Below are 26,051 nucleotides of genomic sequence, written 5' to 3'. Positions count from 1 at the left end.
CAACACCTCCATAAGGTGATATATTTATGATATATTTAAGACTTGCTCATTTAGATTTTTGAAACAAAATCCACCTTTTCTTGATTAAAAAAAAAAAACCAAAAACAAACCAAAAAACCCCCATATTTACAAACATTTAATCTGCCACAGGCTTATACTATATTTTACATGATACACAGAAAGAGTGCACATCAATATAAAAAAAGATGCAACACTCCAGGCTAACGCCACAGAACAAAATGTCAATGTTTCACAGCACAGCTGTGCTGGCCCCTCACCCTCCAGTTTGGCCAGTCCAGCCTCCCACCAAAACCAGCAGCACATCCCACTGGGCACCCAGTGAGGGCTCTGCTCCGTGGGGGTGGCAGTGTGATAATGCTTTGTAATCTCACTCAGGGTGTCTGCACTGCCAGACACACCTTCCTTTTAAAAAATAGGCAGGCCCATCCTTAAAATAAGGATGTGGTTTAAAAAGTTTATATTGGCATTTATTTCTTAAAACAGTTACTCAAAGGCAAACACGAAAACAAAACAAAACAAAAAATCAGTAAAGATATTCCAAGTACAATTAAGTCTCTTTTGTGTATATACTCCATAGTTACGGGCTTGCTCTCTTGGAAGTTTGGCAAATACATTTCTTTTTGATGGGGGACAGTATTCATGTTTTGTAGGGTTTGTTTTAGCTTAGAAACTGTTCTTACAGGTCTATAATCCTGATTTTCTTTTTCTCTTTTTTTTTAGATCATAAAAATCATTTAAATATATATATTTTTATATATATATATAAAAACAAGAGAGAACAAAAATTTCTATTATCAAGGCAAATGTACAACTATATAATACTGAAATTTAAACAAAGATTCATGACTGGTACCATAAAATGTCCTCTCATATAATTGCAAAGGAAACATTTTAAAGTACATTTAAAAAAATTTGTCCATACTTAATTTTTTCCCCTTAAGGAGTGGTACTTTTAGTCAATTTTTCCTTCCCCTCTTCTTTCTCACCTCTCTTTCTGACTTGAAAGAGAAAAAAAATAAATTAATGGCATTTCAGAATCACAAATCGTTGCTTATAGCTTTACATAAACATTTCCTCTCAAATCAAACACAATGAACCCCCCCAAACAAAAGAGAACGTCCTATAAAAACCTAATTTGTTGATTTCTCGAAACACAACTGGTGTCCCACATTGAGTTCTTAACAATAGAACATATAAATAAAAAGGCAGTGTTCTCATGTAAAATAAAAAGTACATAAATAAATACTAAAAAAAAAAAGGAATTAATTAGTCTTTTTCTTTTCTCTTTTTTTTCTCCTTTTTTATAAAAACATATTTAAAAAGGATCCTTTAATAAAAGCATCCGACGTCCTTTTTAAAAAACATCTCCCTCAAGCATCTGGCTCTCAGTGAGAGTCTCTAAAACATTTTTTTTTTGTTTTTTTTGTTTTTACTTGAAGGCCTCGGGGATGTGTCCCATCTGTGACTGCATACTCGTGGGAGGGCTGGAGATGCCCTCGGACCAGTCGGACACGTTGGAGTGAGGAGAGGAGCTGGACCACTGATCCGGCGACTCCGGCGACGGCGTGAGGAAAGGGTGGTCGGGCACCTGCAGCTGGTGGCTGGGGGTGTTGTCCAAGGGGGAGGAATAACTGTGCTGGGAAGGTGGGGTGAGGAACTGCGTGGTGGTCATGGGCTGGGCGAGGGAGGAGGGCAGGGAGGTGGGCAGCAGCTGGGAATCCTGCGGCAGGATGGTGTGCACGGCCATGGCGCCGCCGCTCACTGGCTGCAGCTCGGGCTGGCTCAGCTCCGTACCGAGGAAATTCTGGCCCATGTGGCCGCTCCCGTTGGAGCCGGGGTTGTGGTGCTGCTGCGGCGGCTGCTGCGGCGGCTGCGGTGGCTGCTGCGGCGGCTGCTGCTGCGGTGGAGGCTGCAGGTTGGGCTGCTGGAGCTGCTGCTGCTGCTGCTGCTGCTGCATCTGCTGGAGCTGCTGGCTCTGCATCAGGTGGGGCTGCGACGCCAGCCGCGTGTTGGGCATGGCCTGGTAGCTCATCATCTGCGACAAGCTGGTGGTGGGCAGCCCGTTGTGCAGCGAGGTCATCATGCCATGCTGCAGGTTTTGGGGCTGCTGGTGCGCCCCGGGCTGCAGGTTGCCTCTCAGGGGGTTGTACTGGCTCTGCACCATGCCGTTCTGCAGCCGGCTGAGCCAGTCACACTGCCCGTTCAGGCTGGCCCCGCTGCCCACCGAGAAGCTCATGGGGGCACTGCTCATGCCCGTGCTGGGGCTGGACACCGGCAGGTGCGACAGGCGCGGCGGCACCGAGTCGAAACCCATCCTGCTGGAGTTGCCCATGGCCAGATCCTGCTTGCCCGCCATGTTGAGGTGGTTGATGCTCAGGTGGGCATCGGGCATGCCTGGCAGGTGGTTCAGAGGCATGGAAGGGGACTGCTGGAACGGAGAGGTCATCAGAGGGGGAGAGGCCACGTCCGAGAGGTACCCGTGCGGCGACTCCAGGGAGTCCACCGGCGACAACACACTGGAGTTGTCAAGCAGACACCCTTTTCCATCCTGGGACTTTTTCCTGCGGGCTTTGAGATCTTTGGCATCCTTGCCATTGCAGCTCAGCCCCTTGGTGCTCGGCTTCCTGGCTTTCTTGCCCTGCACGGCGGGTTTGAGGTTGCCGATGTAGCTGCTGGGGGAGCAGAGCGGGGGGGACAGGGTGGGTGCCCCCAGGGGCCCGTTGTGCAGCGTGGGGCTGCGCACCAGGTTGTACTCGTCCAGCAGCCGGACGATGTCGTGGTGCATGCGCTCCTGGGCGATGTCCCGCGGCAGCCGGTCCATGTGGTCCGTGATGTCCCGGTTGGCAAAATGGTCCAGCAGGACCTTGGCGGTTTCGTAGCTCCCTTCTCTGGCTGCCAGGAACAGTGGGGTCTCCTCCTGGAAAGCCAGCAAGGTTTGGTTAGGGTTGAGTACAGATTCTCCTGGCTAGCGCTGCCCTGAGCTGCTCTGCCATCAATTCTGGTGAGGGTTTGCTCCTTCTTTTTCCCACCCTGCTGAGCCTTGTACTGATATCAAACCAGGAACCCTATGAGTGACCCAGAACATGCTGGAGGTGGCCACAAAGACACTGCATGGCCCCTCAGCACCACCCCTTTACAACCAAATCCCACAGTGCTCCTTTGAGCTAAATCCAACAACTTCATTCACAGCAGAACAATCAAATCCGAGTCTCAGTGCCAGACATTTGTATTTCAGCCAGAAATTACTCTTTAACCGACTCCCCAAATGGTTCTTCCCTTGCATATATCAGCCTAGGAGATCCTACCTTATTATTCTGCATGTCCTTATTGGCACCATTCTTCAGGAGGACCATTGCAGCTTCCACGTTATTCACAGCAGCTGCCCAGTGCAGGGCTGACTTGCCTGCAGAGAAAAACCACGAAATACAACACACATTAGGGAGTGCTGAGATGGACAGCAAGCAGCCCTTTTGCCCCATGAACTGGTGTTTTAGCTGCTTCAGTACCTAAATCATCCACGGCGTTGACGTCAGCGTGGCAGTTGATGAGGTCATCCAGCATCCCCTCCACAGCCAAACGAGCAGCCAGGATCAGGGGAGTGGTCCCGTCGTGCATTCGGGCATCCAGGTCTGTTGCCCTGTTCCTAATCAGGATCTGCCATAGGAAAGGGTCAAAGCAGAGGGAACACAAACGTTAGGAGGAGCAGACAGCAAGGCACTGCATGCTCTCAATGCCCTTCATCTCTCCAGGGCTGCTGTGCCCCAAGACAACAGGAGCTTCATTCCTACAACCCTCACCTTGCCAAGGCGAGCAGGACAAAACTCCTCACACAGCATCACCATCCCCCCTAAAACCAGCAGCCAAAACATTGATTACCTGAAATACTCCTTGGGCATCAGCAGAGACAGCGGCGTGGAGGGGCGTCCGGCCCATGTTGTCCTGGATGTTGGCGTCAGCGCTGGCCTCCAGCAGGCGCTTGGCAGCGTCCGAGCGCGAGTACCTGGCGGCCAGGTGCAGCGCGGTCTCGCCCGTGCGGTCAGTCTGGTTGTGCAGGCTGGCGCCCTGGTAGATGAAGTCCGAGATGACGGCGGGAGCATCGTCCTCCTCCTCGCTGTTGCCGGTTTCCAGCCCGCCCCCGCTGCACGAGGCGATCATGAGGGGGGTGAAGCCGTCTGAAAGCACAGGGGAAAAAAGGGATTTTTACCCTCTGTAATGCAGGAGGCTCAGCCAAATGCTCTGCCTGCGATAGATGCTTATTCTCCTGGGTGCGCCGAGACCGAGTTCCTGACTAGTTCTGAACATCAAACACGAATATCCTTCCTCTGATATGGATCTGAAATTCCTTAGTGGTATCTCACTACTCACTGCTTTCCCTATTTCGTCTGCCCCATGTAAGGTGCAGTTTGTACAGAAGGCTGCTCAAAGCAAACAGAGTATGGCAAATACCTTCATTATTTCAGAGGGCAATTTCACAGACATGGGGAAGACCAAGTGTTTGTATGAGCTATTAACTATTGTTAAAAACCTTAAAGGAAGACTGTGAAATGTACAGTTGGGTGGGAGGAGAGGAATATAGGAGCAGCAGAGAGATAACCTGGGTGATTTAATAGGTACTTCTGTAATTTCCATCTCAGTCACTGAACAAAAGAGCTCTCATGGAAAGCAAAATGTGACAGGGTCTCTCTCTAAATCACACACACAGCAACCCTGTGGTGCAGAGCTTGTAGCAGTGACTGCACCAGCAAGGGACAGGGAGGGCTGTGGGGCTGAGGGAGGGTGTGACATGAGCTGACAGCCAGTGCAGAAGCACAGGGGGTCCTTACCCGGCCCTCTGACGTTGACATCCATGCAGTCAGCATCGATTTCCCCCTGTGGAGGTGTCGGGGCCATGGAGGAAATGCGCAGGTCAGCGGCGTCCAGGTGCTGCTGTGTCCACTGCCTGTGATCTGTCTGGTCATCCGTGTCCGGCAGCATCGCCTGCTCCTCAAACTGAGGGCAACAGAAGGGAGTGAGCTCCCAGAAAAGCACCCTGGGCTGAGCTCCAGCCTGGGGAGCTCTGCAAGGCTCCAAGGTGTGTGTTTGTCACAGAGGAGCTGAGCAGCAATGAGGGGCCCTGAGGGGCCTCTGCTCCTTCTGTGACTGCAGCACAGGGAATGTGGCAGAGAGCTTACCCTGAACTTCTTGGTGTCCAAGGTCTCCTCATCACCCCACTCATTCTGGTTGTCATCCATCAGCGTGCCATCTGAAGCATTTTTGAGGGGTCTTTAAAAATAAAACCACACAAAAAGTTATCTCCTTTACAGGAACTGTTTGTGATGTTTGTCTGTGCAAAAAGAAGAATCAACCAATTTCCAGGAGGTTCCCCTCAGGTTGCATTTCATTTTTAACCAAGTGCAAAAATATTGCAGAGCACGAACCACATGCAGAACTTTAAGACCCCTGATTCTCCTCCCTGCCACACCACAACGACACACCAGAGAACAAAACTCCGCCAGGCTCTCTCAGAAGAGCCCTGAGCAGCCCTGCCTGTCGGGTTAGCAAGCAAATTACTCACTTCAGTCCGACAGAATCCTCCCCGAGGGGTTCCCGTCGCTTCTTCTTGCTCGACTCTGTCACTTTGAAGCCTTCTGGGAACCAAAGCTGCCCATGCTCCCTGCGGCGCTTGCGAGACACCAGCACCCCCAGCCCGATGAAGGCGAGCAAGACCAGCGCAGCCCCCACCACGTACATAGGATACAGCTGGGAGTTCTTCGTGGGCTCGGCCGTTTCACCTACAAAACAGTGGGGCACAAAGAGATGCTGAGACATTAAGCTGCATAGCAAACCAGAGTGGAAATGAAGGAAAATTTGTTAATAGAGGTACCTAAGTCTGGTCTAAATCAGCGCCCCCCTGCTCCCCAAAATAAGGTCATTTTATACGCTATTAATCAGAATTGCAAACTATCGGCAAATTCTCGGCTGCACAAGGCAGCCTGCACCAGGAGACAGCTTCACTTTTTTCTCCTTTAAGGAAAAGGATTAGCAAACTTCAAATCATTGCGCTTGCATTGAGCTGTTAAGACAAAAGGATTTAGGGGGGATTTTCAAGATACAAACTTCAACTCCTTGCATGTCACTGATTGATTGGAGCTGCCTGGGTTTTCTTTTTCTTTTCTTTTTTTAATAACTTTTAGAGTGATAATGATTTTGAAATAAAACCTGGAATAAGCAAAAATAATAAAGTGGGCTTGCAATTTTTTTAAAGAAAAGACTTAAAAGGGGAAAAAAAAAATTGTGAGGTTATTAAAACCAGATTGTGCTCAAATGCAGCCAATTGACAGATAACTAAACTCGGGGAAGGCTGGAAAGTTTTGACTGGCTGACCAGTTGTACGTACTTTTGACAGCTTCTATTTTGTAGGGTATGTTCAGGTTGCCAAGGGAGGCCAAGGCTCCCAGGAATGCTGCCACATCAGTGGCACTCTGGAAGCACTGGGATGATGACTGGATGCACTGGCGGTTATCAATTTCCAAGTAGACGATGGATCTGTGAGACAAAAGAGTCAATAAGGAACAGGGAGTGATGACCACACCGAGGACACGGGTGAGCCCCTTCTCCCTTCCCTCTTTAACCCCCATCAGTGGGAATTAGAAGGTGGGAACCCATCTCCTTGCTTCCCTGTGGCCCAAAGCCTGCAGCTCACAGTCTGCTGGATTTGCCTCAGTGAATGCTGTAAAATCCAGCTCTTTATCAACAGGAATGGAAGGGAGTCTCTGCTTCACAATGTTTTAAAATTACCCAGACACTACAGTATCTTAAATTATGCTGTTTGGGAGCCTTCAGATCTTCTCACAGCAGTTCTGCTGCTCTAACTCCTTTGCTTTCAGGGGTTTTTGATTGAGTCCATAGAGAGGGAGCAGGTTAGATGTGTATGTTTACACCAAAGATCTCCAAACACAGATTGCAGTAATTGAGCTTTACAACAAAGCTCTAGAAAGCATTTCCCAGGGAGAAAATGAGGCTTAACTTAATGACTTCCTGAAGTCAGACAGTCGGTCAGGCCAACCTCTGCTTCCAGGTCCCACCCAGCCCAGCCCCGGCTCCCAACAATGCACAGGACTCCTTCAATCGTGAGAGTCGGCGCAGCATTGTACCAGGGATTCCTGAATGATCACTCCATTTTCCCACATGAGAGCAAAATCCGGTTTCTGTTCACACAGAAAGCACCATCTAAATACAATTATCTGGCCTACATCCTTCCCTTCCTAGCATGTTACTATTATCAACACTCAGAGAAAATGGAGCCCTCCTACCCTCTGATGTCCATCTGGTCGAGCTCCCTCTTCTGCCTCCTGCCAGCCCTGGAGTAGAGGCTGCTCTTCACTTTGTTGATGACAGCACTGGGCATATCTGACCAGTCCTCTGTGGACCTCTTGATGTAATGTTTTTTCAGCTCCTCCTCATTGCCATAGTATGGGAAGATCATGTATTCCCCCTTGGCGTTCTTCTTGAAGACCACGTTGGTGTGCAGCACTCGGCTCAGCTCCCGCAGGAAGTTGAAGGAGTTGTTCTTCAGGTTCTCTGGGGTGATGAGGACCACCACCACCAGTGTGCCATCTGCCAGCTTCTCTGGCATGTTGTTTGCACAGTCCAGACCATCCCACTCGCACTCAAAATTGTTGCAGCCCTGGTCGCAGTGACCATCCGAGAAGTGATCTTTGCAGTATTGGTCATACAGAGGGCTGGGTGGAGGAAGAAGCAAGGCAGAAGAAAGAATTAGACCAAGTACTGCAAATAACACTTATCTGCTGAGAAAAGCAGTGGTGGTCTCTCTTTGGTATAAATATTCTTCACCCTGATAGATGCTAAACCAGTTTACACAGAAAGCAGCTGTTTCATGCAGCACTGTGAAGCATTCACCGCTGCAGGTGAGAGCAGCTGTTAAATTACACAAGAAAAAGGGACAAATTACTGTCCCTTTACTTAGAGAAGGCATGGGGACACAGAATAGTTACTAAGACCACAGTTGGTCCAGGAATCTGGGACTAAGTTCCTGCTATTGCCAAAGACAATGTTTGGGAAATGCTTGGATGTTAACATCATCATGTTTCCTGGCTGCTCTTCCATCTGGGGTCTCCCTGCCTCTGGAAACAGACTGTGTTACTGCTGTGAGAGGGAGAACTCACTTCTGTGGAATGACACAAGCAAGGACAGGGAAACCATCTGCAATGAGTTAGACCCAGAGAGCTTCCAAGTGGATGTCAGCTCAGAAGGACCACAGGGAGATGGGAATGCTTGAGTTGCAGCCCCACAGGCAGCAGGACAGAATGCTGGGAGTGAACAGCAAGCCTGAGTCAAGGAGTTATACCAGAAACAATCAGAAAATTGTCACCAGAGATGGTGATGCTCACGAGCTTTAAAACAAAGTTTTAAAGAAGCCACTTACTTGCACTGCCCCTCGTACTTCTGGCAGTCAAACCCATCATAGAGGCAGCCAGCATTATTGCACTGAGAGTCACACTTGCCATCATTGAAATACTTCCAGCACTGCAGAGACTGGGAGCAGTTCTTCCAGGGGTCGTTGAAGTTGAGGGAGCAGTCGCCCCCGTCCCAGCCGCAGGCGTGGTTGTTGCATTTCCCGTCGCAGATCTTGTTGCCGGCGTACCCCGCGCACACGGCGATCTCGCACTTCTCCTCGATTTTGGGGGGGATGATGTCCTGCCCGATGCCACCCTGGAAGTCGAAGTCGAGGATGTGGCAGTTGAGGCCGTTGAAGTTGGCGGGGCAGTTGCAGCGGTAGTAGGGGGAGGCGTCGCTGAAGAACTCGCAGGTGCCCCCGTTGTAGCAGGGGTTGGAGGTGCAGGGGCTGCTGGCCGGGTACTGGCACTCAGGGCCCGTGAAGGACGGCGTGCACATGCACTTGGAGCTCTTGTGGATGGAGATGCAGGTGCCACCGTTCAGGCAGTGCAGGTTCCCGCAGGTGCGGGAGTCGTTCTCGCAGGTGGCGCCCACGAATCCCTGCGGAAGGCACGGCAAGGAGGAGTCAGAACTGGTGCTGTGCTACAAGTAGCATCAACACGTGTGTGCTCTGGCAAACTAAAATTCTAAAATTCAAACTAAAACTGGTGATGGGCAAGAATAATCTTGAATGTAAAGCTTGTTAGAGCATCCCCTCAAAGTGAAGGGTCCACAGCTGCCTGTCCCACTTGGTGTGGTGCAAACAGCATTCAGCCTGTTCTACCTCCAGGCCTAAGCCATCTTCTCCTTAACTTTATTCCAGCATCCTTGCAAGCGTGGAGGGCGCACATTTATGGATGCACCCACAGCAAAGCATCCTCCCATCCATGGCTATCCCAGCTGGGGAAGCCTCAGGAGCTAAACTGGCCTCTTGACCACTTTTCATGCCCACACAACATTCCCTGCCTAGATGGGCACCTACCGGGGGGCACTTGCAGATGAAGCCACGGCCGGTGTTGCTGGCCACAGCACAGGTTCCCCCATTCCTGCAGGGTTTGCCTTTGCAGCCGTCCACCACGGTGTCACAGCGACGGCCTGCGGGGGAGAGGAGCGTGTGAGGAGCAGATGAAGGCGTGCAGGGATGCCTGGGGGCTGCAGGCTGGACCCTGGCAGCAGAGAGGCTGCAGTGCTCACCTGCATAGCCAGGTCTGCACTCGCATTTGTAGTCGTTGACCCGCTGCACGCAGTTCTGGGTGCCGCGGGCGTCGCAGGGGTTGGACAGGCACTCGTTGACATCTCCCTCGCAGCGCTCCCCTACAAAGCCAGGGGGGCAGATGCAGCTGTAGCCACCTACCCGATCCTTGCACTTGCCATTGTTAAAGCACTTGGGCCCCAGGGTGACAGGATCAAAGAAAGGGCTGCAGTCATCCACATTGATCTCACAGTGCACCCCTAGAGAGAGGGGGGAACAACCCACACAGCTCATCAAACAGTATCGGGGGGCCTGCTGCTCCCTTGTGTGAGCCTGCCCTGCCAAGGGGCTGAGCCTGACCACGTCAGTGGCAGCCTGAGCCACCTCCTGGGCAGCAGGGACACGGCTCCATGTGGCCAAGGCCATGTGGCCTTGATGGCTAAGCCCACAAGCAAACACAAACCTCGCCCGCTGCGTTTGCTGCTGCCAGCCTGAGCAGCTAATGAGCAGAATCCAAGGATATCTGCACTCAGCCCACTAATGCCCCAGCCTGGGGAATTAATTTACCTTGAGTTCCTCTGGGGCAGGAGCATTTGTAGGTATTGATGAGATCGATGCAGGTTCCTCCATTCTGGCATGGGTGGGACAAGCACTCATTGATTTCCTCTGAGCAGTTAACTCCATGATAACCAGCCACACACTGCAAGGAGGAAAGAGGGGAACTATCAGAGAGGTTCCTTCCATTCCCACACGGCTCTAGGAGCACAGCAAACACCCCAGTCTCCAACTTGGTAATGAGGCATCAAGGGCAGCACCTTGGGCAGCAGAAAGGCAGTAAGTGAGGGTTTTTCCCTGGGAATTCTTGCCCCCCAGGCACCCACCTCGCAGGAGTAGCCTCCCAGGTAGTCTGTGCAGGTGGCTCCATTCTGGCAGGGGTTGGGGGAGCATTCATCCACCTGCTCCTCGCAGTAGCTGCCGGTGTAGCCGGCTTGGCAGCGGCAGAAATGAGTGTTGCCAGTGTCAACACAGAGCCCCGAGTTCCTGCAGAGATGTGCTACATCGATACCTGTCAGGGAGAGCAGAGTGAGATGCAGGGACCTTGGTGACACCCAGGCCACCACACATCCCACAGGGAACCACAGCCTTGGGGGTGCATTGCTAGAGCAATCCTTGAGATCGCTCTGTGCCAAGGATCCCCACCAAGAGAACCAGCCCACATCCCTGCTCAGTGCCCAGCACAGGGGACACCTGGGGACCCCACCCTGTACACATGGCAGGGCCTTACCTTGCTGCTTAGCAGCCACCTCGCAGGACACACTGGGGACGTCGCAGTAGAGCCCTGTCCAGCCGCTGTTGCACTCACAGTGGTACAGGTTGCTGGTCTGCCAGCACTTGCCTCCGTTTTTGCAGGGTGAGGAGTCACACCAACGCACCAGGTTCTGGGGGAGCACAGCAAGAGGTGAGGGTGAGGAGCCAGCAGGGCTCCTGCAGGAGTGGAGACTGCAGTGACCCCCAGATCCCCACAGCAGCGTCCACCCAAGCTTCCCTTACCTGGCAGTTGAGCCCGGTGTAGCCCTGGGGACAGGTGCACTTGTACGTGCCGTAGCTGTCCTGACACGTGCCCCCGTTCAGGCAGGGCTTGGAGTCACACTCATTGATGTTGTGCTCACAGTAGCTGCCCGTGAAGCCAGGCAGGCAGACACAGGTGAAGGTGTTGATGCCATCCACACACGTCCCACCGTTGAAGCAGGAGCTGGGGACACAGACAGCACACCCCAGTGAGTCACTTCTGGTTGTGCCCACACACCAACCCAGGGCTATGGGGCAGCACAGGGAGCTCAGCTTGCCCCAGCTGTACCTCTCTGTGCAGTCAGGGGTGTTGTTCTCGCAGTGGATGCCGCTGAAGCCCGAGGGGCAGGTGCAGGTGTAGCTGTTGACGCAGTCGGTGCAGTTGGCCCCGTTCTTGCAGGGGTTGCTGGCGCACTCGTTGATGTCCTCCTCGCACTTGGGCCCACGGAAACCAGCCAGGCACTCGCAGAAGAAGGTGCCAATGCCATCAGAACAGGAGCCACCGTTGTGGCACGGGTCTGGAGAGGAGGAATGTGCATGTGGAGATGTGATGGGTCCAGCTGGGTGCAGCAGCCCAGCCCAGGAGCTGTCACTGCGCTGTCCCCATACACATTCCCTGGCCACATGGAGGAATGGGACTGAGCCCATGGACTGGGGAAAAGCCAGAACAACCCCACCAGGAGACTGGGAACAAGGAGAACCCCCGGCACACACTGTCCCCCACCTCCTTCCTCCTGCTCCCATCCAGCCTTGCACTGACAGCTCAACAGGGACATGTGTGAGACAGCCCAAAACCCAAGCAGAGCTCGCAGCACAGCCCAGACCACAGTGCCAGCCAGGGCTGGTGCATGCATGGGGAGGAGAATCCCAGCCCCAGGAAGAACCACGAGGCTCAGGGCTGTGCTGGGTGCAGTCTGGGGCAGCCCCTGCTCTTACTGGGCTTGCAGTCGTCGATGTCGGTGTCGCAGTTGCGGCCGGAGAAGCCGGTCCGGCAGGCACAGCGGTAGCTCCCATTGGTGTTCTGGCACGTGGCCCCGTTCCTGCAGGGGCTCTTCACACACTCATTGATGTCAATCTCACAGGTCTGACCTGGGGACAGAGCAGGACAGGCATTGTGTGGGCTGGGGGTGCTGGGGAAAGCCCCAGGGGTGACAATGTGCTGCTCACACCAGGGCAGAAGGATGCAGGCAATGGTTGTGTCCCATCCACCCAGCTGAGCCATGGGGCAGGTCAGGACCCTCCTCAAGTCCTGGCCCCTTCCCTGAGGGGAGTGGGGGGTTCTAACCCCCAAAAGAGCCATGCCCATACCTTGCCAGCCAGGGGGGCAACTGCAGGAGAAGCTCTTGTAGTCCTCCGACTCCTGGCACTCGCCACCGTTCTTGCAGGGGCTGCCAGCACAGGGGGCCAGCACGTCCTCACAGGTGGCTCCTGCAAAGGCACAAGCACCCGCTGACACCCTCCAAAATGACAGGTAGCCCAAGAACCTGCTATCCCTGCCCCCTGCCCTGGGCTGCTGCCAGTGTGGGGAAGGCTCTGGACTTCCCCAGCACCTCAGGTAGCCCCAGCTGGGGCTGTCTCCTCCATTCCTGGTCACCCATGACCCTGAACCCCCACAGACTTTTAAGCCCTGGTTATCTGGGCTGCATGACAGCACTGCACACTTCCTTTGGCAGGGAAGTGCTGCTCGGGGTGTCTTTTCCCCCTTGCACTCCCTCCCCCCTTCCCTCTCCGCTGCTTTTCCTGTTTACGTCCAGCCAAGGGACACGTTCCCTCCAAACCCTTATCTTCCTTGTCAGCCAATATCTCCTGAACTGGCCTTTGCTATTTTCCAGAGCCTTCCCCTCCCTGCCTGGCCAGTCCCCGTGCCCCCCCAGGGGTTTCTATGGCCACTGGCGAGGGCAGGAAACAGCTCATAGCTTCCTGCAATTGTGCTGGGCTGCGAGCGGAAGCGCGGGGCCGGCAAACAGGAATTGGCTCAGCAGAATCCCCCGGCCCCTCGGCCTCGAATCGCCTTTTCCAGCACGGGCATCGTGGCTGGGGAGCAGTGGGGTGTGAGTGGGGCAGCCCCTGGGTGCTGCTGCCCTGATGCCCTCCAGCAGCAGGAGGAAGAGGAGGAAGGGAGGAAGCTGTGCCTGGCAGCTTCCCAAATTTCCTCCAGCTGTGGCTGTGGGCAGCCCCTCTGCAGGGCAGAGTGAGAGAGGCATTCATGCTTAGTGCAGCTCACTGCATGTGCTGTGTTTGGGGTCACACATGAAGCAGAAACTCCACAGAGCTGTGGTGGGACTCGGGGCGCTCCCCTCACCTGTGTAGGGCAGGAGGCAGTTGCAGGTGTAGCCAGCAACATCATCAATGCACGTGCCCTGGTTCAGGCAGGGGTTGGAAGCACACTCGTTGATATTGGTCTGGCAGTTGGGGCCTGTGTTAAGAAAAATAGATAGAAGGGGATGTGATGGAGGTGTGCTGGTGGCAGAGGGTACAGTGGGGACAGGGTGACAATGATAACAGCCCACCCATGGCCCTGGGAGAGCCTCCTGTGCTCAGCTCCAGCCCTGCATGCTGCTGAAGGTCTCCAGGATGGCTGCACTGCCACAGCTCCCAGCCACACCTGGGGCTCCACTGTCCCCAAAATGAACCCCCCAGCCCACCCAGCATCATGAGAACACCCACCCACAGCTTCCACCCAGGCCTCAGTGTGGGGGGAACATGGCAGCATCCCTGGCTGCACCCTTAGGATCATGGAATCACAGACTTGTTAATGCTGGAAAAGCTCATCAAGCCCAACCACTAACCTATATTCCACATCCACACCCCTTTTGAACACTTCCAACCATGATGACTCCACCACTTCCCTGGGCAGCTTGTTCCAGTGCCTGACCACCATTTCCAGGAAGAAATTTTCCAGAATATCCAATCTAACCCCCCACTTACCACTGAAGCCCTCCCTGCAGGTGCAGATGTAGCCACTGGTCATGTCCTTGCAGGTGCCACCGTTCATGCAGGGATTGGATTCACACTCGTTGTTGTTAATGTCACAGTTTGTCCCACTCCAGCCAGGGTCACAGTCACACTTGTAGCTTTGGGGAAAAATTGGGGCATAAAGAGCTGGTCCATCCTGCACCAGCCATCATTTATCCAGCAAATCCTGTCCCTTCAGTGAAATATCCCAGAGCACAGACAAGCACCAACACAGGGATGTTGCCCTCCTCTAACCCTGATTTATTGGGGACCCTTTGGTCCCTCAGCCCCCCCAGCACCCCCTGCCCCCTCCAGCCTACCCATTCAATCCATCATGGCATTTCCCATGGATGCAGGGGTTGCTGTTGCACTCATTCACTTCAGACAGGCACTTGGGGTCGTGGAAGCCCTCGGGGCACAGGCAGGTGAAGCCATTGATGCCATCCTTGCAGGTGCCCCCGTTGTGGCAGGGGTTGCTGGCACACTCATCGATGTTGATGTTGCACATGCGCCCTGGGAAAGGGGGAGCAAGGAACAGTCACCCCACAGTCATGAACTGCATGGTGTGGGGACTGCACCCTGCCGGCAGCTCACCCTCCAGCTGCCCAGGGAACGTCTCCTGGAGGCTGGGATCTGTCTGAGGACACAGGGAATGCCTGGTGGACGCTGGGATCTCTCTGAGCACACAGGGAACATCTGCTGGAGGCTGGGATCTCTCTGAGCACACAGGGAATGCCTGCTGGAGGCTGGGATCTCTCTCAGGACACAGGGAATGCCTGCTGGAGGCTGGGATCTGTCTCAGGACACAGGGAATGCCTGCTGGAGGCTGGGATCTCTCTGAGGACACAGGGAATGCCTGCTGGAGGCTGGGATCTCTCTCAGGACACACGGAATGCCTGCTGGAGGCTGGGATCTCTCTGAGCACACAGGGAATGCCTGCTGGAGGCTGGGATCTCTCTGAGCACACAGGGAATGCCTGCTGGAGGCTGGGATCTCTCTGAGCACACAGGGAATGCCTGCTGGAGGCTGGGATCTCTCTGAGCACACAGGGAATGCCTGCTGGAGGCTGGGATCTGTCTCAGGACACAGGGAATGCCTGCTGGAGGCTGGGATCTCTGTGAGGACACAGGGAATGCCTGCTGGAGGCTGGGATCTGTCTCAGGACACAGGGAATGCCTGCTGGAGGCTGGGATCTCAGGACTCACATATGCTGGCTGCAGAGGAGTGGGCTGCCCTGCAGGCAGGGTGACTTCACACCCTGCATTGCCTGCCTTCATTAAATGTGACTGGCTGGGAAGAGGCCATGCCCTGGGCTGCCTTAGTCCAGGAGGGAACACCGAAGGGAGGAGGTTTCAGCCTGTAACCCTACCTGCCATGGCTGACAAAGCCAGGCTTTATTTCAGCTCCCGGCGGGCCCGAGGACAAGGGGCCGTGCGAGCAGGGAGAGGTGGGGGCTGCTCCCATCAAAGCCCTCCACCACTTCCAGCAGCCATCAAACAAACCAGTCTGACAAGGCAGCAACCTGATACCCATGGGAGTGGGCGCAGCAGGAGTCGAATTCGCAGCACCAGACACCCCTTTGATTTGGGACTGAGCCGGGGTCACCCTCCTGAACAAACAGGAGCGCTGGAGGGTGTAAAACCTCCTACAAGCGCGATGGCAGCATCCCCCCTCCTTACTGCAGCCTTGTCCTGGTTTTGTGAGGCACCAGCAGCTGCAGGTCCCCAGGGTGGGAGGCCCTGCTCTCACCTGTGTAGCCCGGCTCGCAGGTGCACTCGTAGCCATTGATCTTGTCGATGCACTTGCCGTAGTCACAGGGATTGCTGGCACAGTCATCCAGGTTGATCTCACAGTTGGGACCTGGGGTGCAAAGAGGGGGTGTTAGGGGGTCTCCAAGAGTGTCACTAGGAGGTCCCCAGCGCTGCCACAGCAGCAAAGGAAGCCTGCTGGCACCAACTGCCACCACCACCCCACATCAAAGCTCCTCCACCACGGGCAGCTCCCGGCTGGGGTGCGGTTCCTGCCAGAGCTGGGCACCAAACCAGGAAAACTCGCCCTCACTCAGGATGCCCCAGGCCAGCCCCAGCCCCAGGTACCCACCCAGGGCCACCCTGCCCCAGGATGAGGATGGCAGCAGGATGCTGCACCAGCACTGCCAACCCACGAGGAACCCCAGGGGTGCCCCTGCTCACCCGTGGTCCCTTTGAGGCAGATGCAGTTGTAGGCGTTGTTCCTGTCCTGGCAGGTCCCCCCATTTTTGCAGGGCTGGCTCTGGCACTCGTTGATGTTGATGTCACAGCGGTGGCCTGTGTAGCCGGGCTGGCACAGGCAGGTGAAGGAGGCAATGCTGTCCTTGCAGGTCCCGTAGTGGCACGGGTCAGGGTCACACTCATCGATGTCAACCTCGCAGTGAGCGCCCGTGAAACCTGACAGCAGCAGGGGGGACACGGGGTGAGGATGGGGCACATGGGATGGGGGACACATGGTGGGGGACATGGGGTGGGGATAGGGGACACGAGGTGGGGATGGGGGACACATGGTGGGGGACATGGTGTGGGGATGGGGGATATGGGATGGGGAACACTGGGTGGGGATGGGGGATATGGGATGGGGAACACTGGGTAGGGATGGGGGATATGGGATGGGGGATCTGGGATGGGAAACACATGGTGGAGAACATGGGGTGGGGATGGGGAATATGGGATGGGGGATATGGGATGGGGAACACTCCTCCCCACCCTGTCCAGCTGTGAGGCAGTGCACTGGGGTGGCTTTACCCACCCCACCATGAACTGTGGGACCCCCAGGAGCGGGGTGCAAGCAGGGAGCACCCTGATGTGCTGGTGGTGGTGCTGTCAGACCCCAGCCCGGGGGCTTTGTCCCGGGGGGCACAATGACCTGCATTAAAGCCTCCCTGGCTGCAGAGCGGGGCCCCGCGCTCGCCCGCGGCTCGTCCCGGAGCGCACGGGGGGGGCTGGTGCAAGCACCCCCGAATAATCAACCCCCCCCCCGGCAGCTCCTATTCTCCTGGCCGGCTCCCTCCCCGCCGGGTTTGGGGGTGGAGAGCCGAGGACAAAGTACAGCTTTGACTAGACCCCGCCAAGCCCACATAGCAGCTTTTCATCGGGGCTTGGCATTAGCAAGACACTAATTAGAGGCCATTCAGCTGGAAGATTTCTGGCGGGAGCTGCTCCACAAAAGAGCCACTGTTTGCCACCAGGGCTCAAGTCATCATTTTGTGCAACTGCTCCTTGGGTTTCGGTCGGCGAGCCCCCGCGGTCCTGCACCTTGCATCCCCATAGAAGCAGCTTTATTCCTTCCTTCCTGCCTTCCCCCTCGCTGCCGCCGGGGTGGGAGCACGGTGGGCCACACCTAAGGAGTGCCAGGCTCCACACACCTGGCTCCAGCAGGCTCCAGAGCTCGACTTGTTCTGCCAGCACCAGGGAAAGGGACATGCTGCCCCAAGGGAGTCACATCAGCAGGGACTGAGCTCACTGATGGATGGTTTGGGGACACCTGCCGCAGCAGGTGCTTGGAGAGGTGGGCACTAAATGATTTGTGGATGTGGTTTGATGGCACATCACGGGGCAGGACCCCTGCATTCCCCCAGGATCCCCTCACCTTCAGTGCACTCGCAGCTGTAGGTGTTGGGGCCATCCACGCACTTGGCGCCGTTCTTGCAGGGGGTGCTGGCACACTCGTCGATGTCAAACTGGCACAGGTGCCCGTTGAAGCCTGGAAGGAGGGAGAAGTCACGTCCAGGACCCGCCGGGTCCCCTCCCTGCTCCTCCCCAGCTCCCGCGGCCCCGCATCCCGGCTGGGGCGCCGGGTTTCCATGGGGATGGCTGCTGGGGGCCCTGAATGCGGGGCTGCGACCCACCATTGAGAGCATCTTATTTACATCTCTAGAGGAGCAAAGTCTCTGAACTTCAAAACCTCCTTTCACAGATTAACCGTCTCCCCATTCTCTGCTCCACCCCGTGACTTTGACACCGCATTCAAAGCCGCTGGTGCGGCCCCCCCCAGCCCCCAGCCCTCCTTCCCAAAGAGGGGCCTTTTCAAGTGCAAAGCCGTGGGGTTTAATCCTCCTTCCCCTCTCCCATGGGCCAGAGCTGGAGCAGCATCTCCTGCACGGGCTCAGCCCCTCACTGCAATTGGAGAAGCCCCCTCCAAAGCACCAAGAGGTGCTCACTACACTCTCCCCGTTTTGGAGGACTATGACATTTAAGGAGCCCATTCTTGGCTGGAGCTGGATGCATCTGGCTTTGTTTCCACCACAGTGGCAGTGGGCTGGCTGCTGGCAGTGGGAGGGGTGCCACGTACCCGTGGGGCACTCGCAGTGGAACTCGTTGATCTTGTCCAGGCAGTTGCCGTTGTGCAGGCAGGGGCTGCTGGCGCACTCGTCCGTGTTGATCTCACAGTAAACCCCTTCGTACCCTGCCGAGAGACCCAGCACTGTCAGCACCACGGCACACGGTGGCATTTGATGCACAAGCTCCTCTTTAGATCAACAGGTTTGGTTTGATTCAAGCCAGCAAGGCTGGCAAGAGGAGGAGCTCAGTGTAGGGCTGATGGTGCCCAAGTCTCACTTCTTTTCCCCCCACCACACAACTTTAACTGAGCTCTTTCTTTTCAGTGCTGTCCCCAGGCACACAGGAGCTGTTGACCCAACTTGGGGGCCCTCCCACTGCCCACTCCCACCACGAAGGCTGAGTGCACAGGGCTGCTCACACACCGGGCATGCAGATGCACTGGAACTCCCCAATCTGGTCCAGGCAGGTGGCATCATTCTGGCAGGGGTTGGAGAGGCACTCATTGACATCAATCTCACAGCGAGGGCCTGAGTAGCCCTGCAGACACTGGCACTGGAAGGACCCTTGGGTGTTGATGCACTTCCCTGCGTGCTCACATGGGTTGGCTCCTGTAAAACACAAGCACAGCTCTCAGGATTCACTCCTGGCTGTGCCAGAGCCTTCCCCAGCCGTGCTGCTGTCACCCAGGGGAGCTCACCCAGCGAGCACTCGTCCACGTCCTGGTTGCAGGCTGGCCCCATGTACCCTGAAGGACACGTGCAGATGGCTTTGCCATTGACAGGGTTGGTGTCACAGTTGGAGCCCTCGTTGCAGGGGTTGCTGATGCAGGCATCATCCAGGTGGCACAGCAAACCTGGGCAGCCAAAGGCAGGGGCACGTCAAGGATGATGGGCACACACTGCCACACAAACTGCAGCAAGGAGCCAGGGGACGTGCAGGGCAGGGGACAAGGTGGGACAGGGCCTCACCTGTGCGGCCGTGGGGACACTCGCAGTAGAAGGAGGCCACCCGGTCGTGGCAGGTGGCCCCGTGGAAGCAGGCAGCCATGGCACAGTCATCGATGTTCTCGCTGCAGTCCTCGCCCGTCCACCCATTGACACACACACAGTTGTAGCCGCCGTGGTTGTTGTGGCAGGTGCCGCCGTTCTGGCAGGCGTTGGGCATCAGCTGGCACTCATCCACATCCTCAGTGCAGTACTGACCTGCCAGGGGACAGGGCAGCTGTACAAAGCTGGCACTGACCACTCCTGATGTGGAGCAGGACAGCTCTGCCCACACTGTGCCCGATATCCCCCAGGCAGGACCCGTCCCCCCAGCCCAGCACTACCTGTCCACTCAGGTGGGCACTGGCAGTTGTAGGTGTTGACGCCGTCCACGCAGGTGCCTCCATTCTTGCAGTTGTTGCCTGGACAGTCGTTGATGTTCTCCTCACAGTTCTGACCCGTGAACCCTGCACAGAGGACACACCTGCCATGATGCCAACTCCCCCACTGGCTGTGTCACCACCCCCCACCACCAGCAGGTTCATTATCAGGTGCTGAGCGTGTGCCAGGTGGCTTTGAAGCAGCTGCCTGGTTTTATCTTCATCCCCACCTCTGCAGGCAGCAGCTTCCTCTGCACAGGGCAGGGTGTCCCTGCTGCCAGAGCCTCCAGCTCTGCAGACGCTCGCCCCGAGCAGTGGAGGATCTGACTCCCCACAAGCCAGAACGAAGCAGGGCTGCTCCCACGAAGGCTTGTGGCACCCAGTGCTGAATCAACAGGGTTTAATTTTACTTGTAAAGAGCCTAAGCTTGCCCCTGAGGGGGATCCAGATCCCTGCCAGGGCGAGCTACCGTCCCACACGGCGCTGGGCTCATCCCAGCCCACCTCCTGCTTGGGTTTGGTATCACCTCCAGCTGATAGCATGGAAACCCTGCTGCCTCTCCAGCAGGAGAGGGCACAGCAGCCCTTCTCAGGACACCTCCTAAGTCACTGACATTCCTGTTAAAAGCTGCATTTATGACACTCAAAGCTCTTGACCCAACTGCTTGGGGTTTGGGATGGCAGTGCCAGCCCACTGTGCCAGTGTCCATCTGCAGCTCCCTCAAACTCCCCAGGGCATTCTGCAGGTCCAGACCAGGCTGCTCCTCACCCAGGCAGCACAAAATGTCACCTCCACAGGTAAGGACCACACTCATCCTCTGTGGGACAGTTGGGAGCTCTCCCCTCACTCTCTCCCAGTTTTCCTCTCCCCAGCTCCATCTCACGGGGAGCAGCCACAGTTTTTTACGATTGCTGGTAGGAGTCCAGAGCAGATAACATTGATTTGCTCCTCATTTTTAAGCAACGGGGCTGAGCCTGAGCAGCAATAACTCACAATGTCCTAGATACCAGGATTAACTAATTTTGAACCATCCAAATGAGTAATTAGTACGGCAATTACTTTAAACTCAGGGTTACAGTCTGCAGCGATGGCACGATAAAACAACCCAGATTAGTTTAACTTGCAGAAACCCAGTAGGGCCAGGCCTCTCTGGGAATGAAAAGGGGACATTGTTCCAGGTTTGCTGTGCCACATACCAGCATATCAATCACCCCCTTATCATGAGGAACAGCCCCTGTCCCTCTGCTGCTGCTGCAGCTCCTGCATCGTGTGGGATGGAAGAGGTGCTCAGGGACCCCCAGTTCCCTGGAGCAGGGGCTGTGCCACCCCACGGGAGGTGAACCAGCTCCTGCAGGATGCAAATCTCCTGGAATCAACCCAGGGAGCTGCAGATGGGTGTGCCAGCACCCATGCTGCCGGCAGCAGGGCTCTCCCCCAGGGCTGTGCCTCACCCCGCCGTGCCCGACACTCAGGCTGCTCAGCCAAAGTGCCTCGTCAGCAGAACGGCAGGGCAGGGCCAGCACGGCTCCTCCTGCCTCCTCCTCCTGCCTCCTCCACCTGCCCATCCCTGCAGGACAGGGCTCGGAGCTGCTCCAAGGGAGCATCGCCCCCGGGAGCTCATCCTGGAAGGAAAGGTTTCCTCCCTGGCACTGCCCGGCCAGCCCCACACCTCCCTGTCCCTAAGGACAGGAGCTTTGGAGCAACCTGGGTGAGCTGTGCTGGAGGAGAGGCAGCAGATCCTGCAGGGATCTGTTCTGGATGGTTCATGACATTCCTGAGGTACTGCAGCCAAAAGCTTGGGGAAGGGGATGGAACCTCTGAAGCTGGGTCAGAAATGAGGACAAGATCCCCCACACAGCTCGCAGGGATCACTTATCTCCCCCTAAGCAGGGTGTGGGTGTCTGTGCCATCTGGGAGACCCCATCCCCAAGCAGAGATGGGGCAGGAGCTGCAGGGAGGGAGGCTGGAGCTCCCCATGGCAACATCCAGCCCTGGGCAGAGCACAGAACAGAGCAGCCACCCAACCCTCATCCTGCTCTGGCCACTGCTGGGCTATGGGTGACCAGAGCATCAAACCAAGCCCACAAGAGACTCCTCAGTGCTGCACACAGCTTCCTTCTCAGGGACAGGGTGGGTGCATCCCCTCCACATCTGCCACAGTGAGCAGCACTCAGCCCTGGAAACACAACCCGGTCTGTGCGTGGCTCTGGGGTGAAACTCCAGTTTCATTTCTCCAGCTGACCCAGGGGCAGGGGGAGCTGCTCAGTCCCTTCCTCTCCCTGCCCTTGCAGCACTGCAGACCTGGTGTCTGAGGGCAGAAGTGAAAGGGCTTGCTGGGGTCAGGGGGCCCTTTCACAGCTGCTGTTCTTCTTTGAGGTTTGCAGGGTGCCCAGCTCCTTTCCAGGGTGCCAAGATCCCTTCCAGGGTGCTGAGCTCCCAGGACAGCCCCCACCAGATGCCTCCACAGGATCTCTCCATGCCAGAGGCTGCAGTCCTGCTGGGCTGCTCCAGAGCTTGCCAGAGGGAGCAGCAGCGAGCACAGAGAGGGTCTTCCTTCCCCAGCTCCATTAGCACTCGGAAACTTTCCAAAATAGCTATTCCGGGCTAATTATTCCATTCTGGAAGTGGATTAAGCTAAAGCGGAAAAAGGCACTCTTATTCTGGAATATGAGCATCCGCACAGGGGCCTCTGCTCAAACAGTTGTTTGGGAAGAGCTATTTTGGTGAAACACAAAGTATATAAAGCCCCCAGATGAACTCTCCTCCTCGGGCATCGCTGCCCAACATCTTCCCTAAAGCACACAGCACAACGAGCCCACAACCAGAGGGCTTTGCCCCTCCCAGAGCCACAACCTGCAGGAAATTCAGGCACTACTCATTCAGGGTGAATTCTCCATGCCTTTCCCTCCCTACCTGGCAGGCAGGTGCAGTCGTAGGTGGTCTCCCCGATCTGGCGGCAGGTGCCCCCGTTCTGGCAGGGCGAGGGGTTGCAGGGCACGTAGAGGTCCTCACAGTTCTGCCCAGTGTAGGCTGGCTTGCAGGAGCACTGGTAGGTGCCCACCTCGTTGGTGCAGCTGCCCCCATTCTTGCACACAGGAGGGGAGATGTTGCACTCGTTGACGTCCTGCTTGCAGTTGGCGCCGTGGAAGCCGGCGGTGCAGCGGCAGATGTAGTGGGCTTCGAAGGGCACGCACTGGCCACCGTTGGCACAAGGGTTGGAGGCACAGGGGTCGGCCTGCTGGCAGGTTTTACCTGGGGAAGGCAAGGAGAGAGGGTGAGGATGCAAACAGCAGCTCAGCTCTTGGTGGCAGCAATCTACACCGTGGTGCAGGGATTTGGGAGTGGTTGTCACTGATCCCCCACCTCAAACTCACACTGTGCAGGAGGCTCGAAGCTCCCTCAGCTGAAATCCACCCACCCCAGTCAGGTTTGGAGGTTTGCAGGTCACCCTCCCCACCTCTCTGAAGGCAAAATAACAGGCAGCTCTCCACCCAGAATTCACAGAATCACTGGGTTGAAAGACACCTCCAAGATCATCGAGCCCAACCCATCCCTAACACCTCAACCCGACCTCAGCACATCCAGTGACGGTAACTCCACCACCTCCCCGAGCACACCACCCTCTTTCCCATGAAAAACCTCCTCACATCCAACCTTGACATGGGGCTAACCCCCATCATGAGCCACCCCTCCCACGTGCCCAAGTGCCACCGCTGACCTGACCAGCCGGGCGGGCAGCGGCACTTGTACTCGCTGAGGGTCAGCAGCTCGCAGGTGCCGCCGTTGCGGCAGGGGTTGCTGAGGCACACGTTGTCGCGGGGCGTCAGGCACAGCTCGTCGGTGAAGCCCAGGCGGCAGGCACAGGTGTAATCCGCGGTGTTGCCGCGCACCAGCGCCGTGCAGGTGCCGGCGTTCTTGCAGGGGGAGCTCAGGCAAGGGTTGGGCAGCTGGCACCGCTCGCCCACGTAGGCACCGCTACACCTGGCAGGGGTGAAACGCGGCGTCAGTGCCACGGCTGGAGGGCACTGGGGAGCCCCAGGGACCGGCCCAGCCCCGCAGTGGTGAGGCTCTGCCCCGGCTGCTCCAGGCTGGGAAGAGGAAGATGAAAGAGGTGCTGGGAACAAAGGCGTCCCCCCCCATGAGGGGCCTGTGCTGACTTGCACAACCGCAGCCGCGGCGCTGACATCCTGTGTCTCGTCGCAGGGAGATTCTTCTCCCTCCCCTCCCAGCTGAAGAGGAAATTGAGGCACAAGGGACACATGGTGGGGGCAAGAGGAGCATCCTCATACCCCAAATCCATAATGCCAGGCAGCATGGGGACAGTGCTGCTCCCTGCCTGGCCCTGCCCTCGCTGGAGTTTCTGCTCCACCAGGGCTATTTTTATCCTCTCTCCATCCTAAATCACTCAAACACAATTAAGCAGGGCTTTAGCAGTGGCTGGCAACAGGCGGGACAAGTTCCTGCTCCTCACAGTCAGCTGAGAGCTTCCCCAAAGCCAAGCCCTGCACAAGGAGGGTGAGTGGCCCTGGCTGCTGCATCCCTCTCAGGAAAAAACCCCAATGCCACCACCAGCTTCACCATCTGTCACCACTGGCCACCAGGGAGCTGGCACCAGGGATACGCCCTGAGGGCAAATCCCACCCTCCTGGTGTGCCTGGGCAGGATGCACGGTTGGCAGAGGAGGGAAGATGAGGATGGAGCAAAGCTGAGACCAAACAATCCCAGAGATGAGGCACAAACTGTCCCGTGGGGCATCTCTTGTATCCTGTCTGCAACACACGATTGCCACCACAGGTTTTGTCCCCAGCCAGCTCTGCTCACATTACAACTGTTCCAAAAAGCGATGTTCTGTCCTGGCTGTGCTTTGCTGTGCTGTGCTGAGCAGCCACGGTGAGTAGGGCATGGCAGGAGTGAGGCCGTGCTGGCACTCTGCTGTCCCACACCACAATGGCAATGCCACCACCAGAACATGTACCAGAGATGAGAGCAGAAATAAATCTGGGATCCTGCATGGCCAGCTCGGGGTAAGGCAAACCCAGCTGGATGGGTGGGGAAGGTGACAGCACTGGGGACTGTGGCAGCTCAGGGCACCACGAGCTCACACCTGTTGCCATCAGACCTGGTGGGACATCAATTCCCGAGCCTCCTGCACGGCTTCCAAAGCTCCTGTGCCAAGGGGGTGAGCAGGGGATGCTGCAGAGCACAGAGGTCACCTGTACTTTTGGGGTCAGCCCCCAAAACACGCCCATGGGGATGCTCCAGTGAAGCAAAACCAGCAAACCCCACCCTCACCCCCCCCAGCCTGCAACCACAGCACTTTGCCGGCAGCAAGACCACGTTTCAACCCCACTCCCCCTCTCCTCAATTTTTTTTTTCCCTCTCCCCCCCACCCCCTTTTTTTTTTTTTTTTTTTTTTTTTTTTTAACCCAATTCTGATTTCATTGTCGGGGATTGTGTGAGAATTTGTCAGGATTCGGAGACATTTTGAGTTAATGAGACGGCATTATCCAGGCCAAATGAAAAAGAAAATGTGTATAATAATAAATCAGGGGGCATCTGCTCGGCACACAAAGGGCGGCGGGGAGCAGGTGTGCATCCTAATGAGGCTCCGCAGCTGCCGGCGCCCGCGGACCGTGCCCGGCTCCGAGCCCCGGCTCCGGCGGCGCTTCTGGGTGGCTGCGCGGGGGAATGCGGAGCTTTGGGGCCGCCTGAGAAGGGCTCTTTGTGCGGGGATAGGAGCAGGCACAGGCACGCCGCTCGGCTGTGCAGTCATCTGGTAAAATCGCCGCACCGCGCACACGCCTTTTTTTTAAATTTTTTTTTTTAATTTTTATTTTTTTGTTTAAAACAATCCCCCGCTCCCTGCGCTGTGTTGGTTGATAGAGGATAACGTAGTTTCAAATAGTTGTGGGGGAAAAGAGGAATGAAGAGGGAATAATAAAAAAAAATGATGTTGGACAAAGAGCGCTGGTGGCAGCGCGGGAAGCGCTGGGGACACCATGGGACACGGACAGGGGGACCAGGAGGGGATGGTCAACATCCCAGCCGAGGCAGGAGGGCCCTTGGGCTCTCTGGAATTGGGAATCCTGCGCTGTGAGGTCGGGGAGAGGCGCACACAGCCCAACACCATCACACCCAATTAGTTTTCAGCCCAGTTCCAGCGCAGGTAAGTAGGGGTTTGAACACACGGATGGGAAACCAA

At 56.1% G+C, this 26,051-nt stretch overlaps 1 protein-coding gene across 2 annotated transcripts in view; it reads right to left on the bottom strand.

The window, feature by feature from the left end:
* Positions 1-1,274: 1,274 nt before the first annotated feature.
* Positions 1,275-26,051, bottom strand: part of NOTCH1 (notch receptor 1) — a 39,929-nt gene continuing 15,152 nt past the window's right edge. The window contains exons 3-34 of one of the 2 annotated variants that reach the window (XM_033077577.1): positions 23,568-23,830; positions 22,763-23,101; positions 19,814-19,936; positions 19,455-19,688; positions 19,184-19,339; positions 18,909-19,094; positions 18,497-18,610; positions 17,795-17,908; positions 16,366-16,599; positions 15,923-16,033; positions 14,494-14,686; positions 14,147-14,292; positions 13,521-13,634; positions 12,527-12,646; positions 12,155-12,307; positions 11,508-11,736; positions 11,201-11,402; positions 10,935-11,088; positions 10,531-10,715; positions 10,217-10,349; positions 9,652-9,909; positions 9,440-9,552; positions 8,447-9,018; positions 7,314-7,742; positions 6,398-6,546; positions 5,576-5,792; positions 5,193-5,283; positions 4,845-5,010; positions 3,898-4,193; positions 3,528-3,675; positions 3,327-3,424; positions 1,275-2,938 (exon numbers count right to left, since the gene is read on the bottom strand). In XM_033077577.1, the coding sequence (XP_032933468.1) occupies positions 1,451-2,938; positions 3,327-3,424; positions 3,528-3,675; positions 3,898-4,193; positions 4,845-5,010; positions 5,193-5,283; positions 5,576-5,792; positions 6,398-6,546; positions 7,314-7,742; positions 8,447-9,018; positions 9,440-9,552; positions 9,652-9,909; positions 10,217-10,349; positions 10,531-10,715; positions 10,935-11,088; positions 11,201-11,402; positions 11,508-11,736; positions 12,155-12,307; positions 12,527-12,646; positions 13,521-13,634; positions 14,147-14,292; positions 14,494-14,686; positions 15,923-16,033; positions 16,366-16,599; positions 17,795-17,908; positions 18,497-18,610; positions 18,909-19,094; positions 19,184-19,339; positions 19,455-19,688; positions 19,814-19,936; positions 22,763-23,101; positions 23,568-23,830 (7,528 nt within the window). In that variant the 3' untranslated portion in view covers positions 1,275-1,450. The remainder of the gene's footprint in view (positions 2,939-3,326; positions 3,425-3,527; positions 3,676-3,897; positions 4,194-4,844; positions 5,011-5,192; positions 5,284-5,575; positions 5,793-6,397; positions 6,547-7,313; positions 7,743-8,446; positions 9,019-9,439; positions 9,553-9,651; positions 9,910-10,216; positions 10,350-10,530; positions 10,716-10,934; positions 11,089-11,200; positions 11,403-11,507; positions 11,737-12,154; positions 12,308-12,526; positions 12,647-13,520; positions 13,635-14,146; positions 14,293-14,493; positions 14,687-15,922; positions 16,034-16,365; positions 16,600-17,794; positions 17,909-18,496; positions 18,611-18,908; positions 19,095-19,183; positions 19,340-19,454; positions 19,689-19,813; positions 19,937-22,762; positions 23,102-23,567; positions 23,831-26,051) is intronic. The other variant, XM_033077578.2, reaches the window with a different exon arrangement.

This window comes from Catharus ustulatus, chromosome 21 (genome assembly GCF_009819885.2).
Source record: "Catharus ustulatus isolate bCatUst1 chromosome 21, bCatUst1.pri.v2, whole genome shotgun sequence".
NCBI classification, from domain to species: domain Eukaryota; kingdom Metazoa; phylum Chordata; class Aves; order Passeriformes; family Turdidae; genus Catharus; species Catharus ustulatus.
The sequence above is the reverse complement of the archived record's forward strand: the minus strand, read 5'-3'. Positions and strand labels throughout refer to the sequence as shown.